General features: G+C 46.6%; 1 protein-coding gene across 1 annotated transcript; it reads right to left on the reverse strand.

Annotated features, from left to right (window-relative positions):
- Positions 1–2024: 2024 nt before the first annotated feature.
- LOC102264775 (ferritin heavy chain) lies at positions 2025–2591 on the reverse strand. Its single transcript, XM_070366605.1, has one exon. It carries the CDS (start codon positions 2589–2591, stop codon positions 2025–2027), a length of 567 nt encoding a protein of 188 aa, XP_070222706.1.
- Between the last annotated feature and the right edge of the window lie 1200 nt (positions 2592–3791).

The raw sequence follows: 3791 nt of genomic DNA on the forward strand, positions 1-3791 counted from the left end.
CACAGAAATGATTAAGCTGCCACTGTCTTTAAATGTTCCCTGCCAAGTAGTGGCTTGTAATAGGCAGTTGAGTGTAACAATCACAAGTCTCATTGAGTCTGGCCGGTGAGGAAATCCTTGTTTTCCAGGTAAAATAACAGGATGCAGGTCGAAGTAGACTTCTCTGCATCATCCCAGGGAGCCCCTCTGAATCATGGAAAAGGGAAAGATGGGATAACAAGGAAGGGGGCAGCACCCAAGACTAGGGTCAGCTTTAGAATCCCAGTGAAGAGGCCATAACAGCCAGTGGTTCGTTAGATAAATTACAGTACCCCATGCAGAGCAAAAACACAGAGTTTCTCTGCCCAGAGGAGCTGAATTTGCAGATATAACGTGTGTTTTGTCGCCACCTCCCCAACACACACCTTTCATGCCCAAAGGGAAACCACTCAGGAAGAGATACAGTTTCTGGGCATTTCCACTCCCAAGGTCTTTCCAGGTGTTCAGAGTCAACTCAGGTAGCAGTGCTTCTGCCTATGTGGAGCAGTGAGAGAGCCTGAACTGAGGGATTTGGGTCTATGGGTGTTGACTGCCTTCCAGTGAGGTGCCCTGCTACCTCTGACACATTTGGTGGCCACTTTTGAAGTCGTCTTCCCTCTGAGAAGGATTTTGGCTGATGTGTGGCAGCCATTCCTGCCCTAGGCTAGAAGGCACCCCTATAACTAGAGATGAGACTGCAGTGATCAGGGCTGTCTTCATGAGGGGATTTCCCTCCCTTCCTGGCCTTCTTATCTGGCTGGATTCCCAGTCTGCCCACCCACTATTCTTAACCCATTGATATACCTGTGAGGTAACAGAAAAAAAAAAAAAAAAAAAAGCATGGCATTAGAAGACCTGTATTCATGTCCACATTCAATAACTTCTTATCTGTGTGGCCTCCCTTTTTCTCACTGATAATGCATATCCTTCATCTTTCTTTTCTTTAAATGTATTTATTTGGGTGTGCTAGGTCTTAGTTGTGACACACACAATCTTGCATCTTCATTTTGACACTTGGGATCTTTAGTTGTGGCCTGTGGGATCTAGTTCCCTGACCAGGGATTGAACCCAGGTCCCCTGAATTGGGAGCACAGAGTCTTAGCCACTGGACCACCAGGGACATCCCTGTCCTTCTTATTTCTTGAGATTCTTATAAAAATAAAATATAAGAATATACATAAGAGGACTTGGACCTGCAGAGTGCCGTTATCATTATCTTTGTTGATCAGCCCCTTGACTACAGGGAAGATAGCTGGAGGCTTATTACTCATTATCACTGTCACTCAGGGTGAGCTTGTTAATGACAGTCTCTGCCATGCTGCCTTCCACGACCCCAGCTTGCTACCAAGAATCAACAAACATTAAGATGTGTGCATCTTACTGTACTGAAATACATCACACAATGCTGAAGATCTGTGTTTTTTTTTTTTTTTTTTTGTCCACACCGCTTGTGGGAATTCCCTGAACAGAGATGGAACCCATACCACCTGCCTCAAGTTCCAATCCCTTTCTTTTAATCCCTGCCCATTCCCTTCACTTCTTCCCCAGAGGCAACTGCTGTGATGAATTCTGGACCATATTCTATCTTTACCATACATAAGTACCTACAAACACCACCCACCAACCCATAGAGCCCCAGACCACCCACCTTACCTCACCCTCCCCACATACACATCGTTTATAAGGGGAAGACTGGTTTTGTATTTTCCAAGGGCCCATGTAAAACCTCCCTCCCTCTGTGGAGATCCTGAACTGCACATGGATGGGGCATGGTTGGGTGGAGAGTCTCCTGGATACCTGTTTAAAACTTAAAAAAATTAGAGATCTGCACACATGAATAAAAGAGAAACCTTTATATTTGCATCAACTAATAACTATTTGAAGTAATAACTTCAGTGGAAGAACTGCTAGTGAATTTTTTTTCAAGGGCAATACTGCAGTCTGCATGGTAGACAGGGTGACCTTTGGGGAGTCACCCGTGACTCGGGGGAAAGTCCAGTCCAGGATCAGTCCTCCTTGTTGCTGTTGCCCAGGGTAAACTTATCAAAGACGCATTCTGCCAGACCGCCTTGTGGGAACCTCATCTTGAGCACGCTGGTGAGATGGTCCCCTAGCTCTTTGACGAACTCGAGCTGCTGGTCCAAGTGGCGCATCTCCAGGAAGTGGCACAGGTGGGCGTCGCTGCTCTTGGTGGCTAGGTGGTGCAGGTTGAGCAGGCTCTGGCTGACGCTCTTCTCCAGATGCAGGGTGTTCTGCATGGCTTGGAGGCTGCTCTCCAGCTCTTGGGTCTCGGGCATCCTGATGTTGAGGAAGGAGATGCGGCTGCTGTGCTGGTTCAGCAGGAACATCAGGCTCTTGGCCCTCTTGCTGTGCTCGTGGGAGCGGAGCAGGAACTGGGTGATCTGCTTCAAGGCCACGTTGTGGTGGTGGTGCAGGGAGCAGGCCCTCGCCAGGCACCGGAAGGACTTGTGGAGCTCTAGGGCGGCGTCGCCGTCGACTGCGGCCTCGCACTCGCTGTGGTAGTGGTGGCGCACCTTCAGGGCTGCTGTGGGCATCAGGGCGGTCGCCGTCATCATCATCCAGAAGCCATCTCGGATAAGGAAACTGCGGGCCAGGCAGCAGGAGGAAGGGCAGCAGCGGAGGCGGAGATCTCAGCCGCCTCCTCGGAGCCTTCCAACGGTAAGCCATGATGGCTGCCACAGGAGCGCTCGCAGCTGGACGGCAGGCGGCTGGGCACTGGCTCGCGGATGGAACGGAAGTGGCCGTTGCTATGGGGGAACCGGTTGTGAGGAGGATCCGTTACAGGAAGTAGATACTGGGACTGGGAGGTAGAGGGGGTGGGGCACCACGTTCTAAATTCCATAGGAGCCTAGGTGAGGCACAAAACGCAGGGCAAGTGTGCCTCTGTCTTGAGACCATTAAAAAATAACCCTATTGAGACATAATTCACATACTCTAAATTTGATCTTTGGAAAGTGAACATTTACTGTTTTTTGATGTGTGTGTGTATTCATGAAGTTGTGCAACCATTACCACATCTCAAGAATATTTTCATCACTCCAAAATGAAATTCCCTACCCACTAGTAGTCACTCCCCATCTCGCCTCCCCCCACATCTGGCCACCACTAAACCTTCTATCTCTCTAGGTTTGCTTCTTCTGGACTTTTAAAAGAAATGCAGTCATACAGTATGTAGCCTTCTGTATCCGCCTTCTTTTACTTAGCATAATATTTTAAATCTTTTAGCCTTTTTATTGCTAAATAGTATTCCATTGTATGAATATGCCACATTTTATTTATTCTTTCATCAGTCGATGGGCATTTGAGTTGTTTCCGTTTTGTGATTATTACAAATAGTGTTGCTATGAACGTTTGTGTACAGGTTTTTGTGTAGATTTATGTTTTTGACTTGGAAATATATGTAGGAGTGGAATTGCTAGCTTATATGGTAGCTCTATGTTTAATAATTTGAGGAACTCCCAAAACGTTTTCCAAAGTGGTTACACCATTCTTATATTCCTACCAGCAGTATGTTAAGTTTCTAATGCTGTTACTGTCTGCTTCAAAGTTTTAATCATCTTAGTGGATGTTCAGTGGTAGCACATTGTGGTTTTGATTTGTATTTCCCTAATGACTAACAATGTTTAGCACCTTTGTATATATTTATTGGCCTTGTGCATATGTTCTTTGGATAAATATGGAGAAATGTCTACTCAGATCCCTTGCCCATTGAAAACTAGAGTTGTTTGTCCTTTTATGGTTGAGTTGTAAGA

This window comes from Bos mutus, chromosome X, assembly GCF_027580195.1.
Source record: "Bos mutus isolate GX-2022 chromosome X, NWIPB_WYAK_1.1, whole genome shotgun sequence".
Taxonomy (NCBI): domain Eukaryota; kingdom Metazoa; phylum Chordata; class Mammalia; order Artiodactyla; family Bovidae; genus Bos; species Bos mutus.

Bases quoted from the DNA above. Each gene is read 5' to 3' on its own strand.
- LOC102264775 (XM_070366605.1), bottom strand. From the start codon at position 2,591: ATGACGGCGACCGCCCTGATGCCCACAGCAGCCCTGAAGGTGCGCCAC.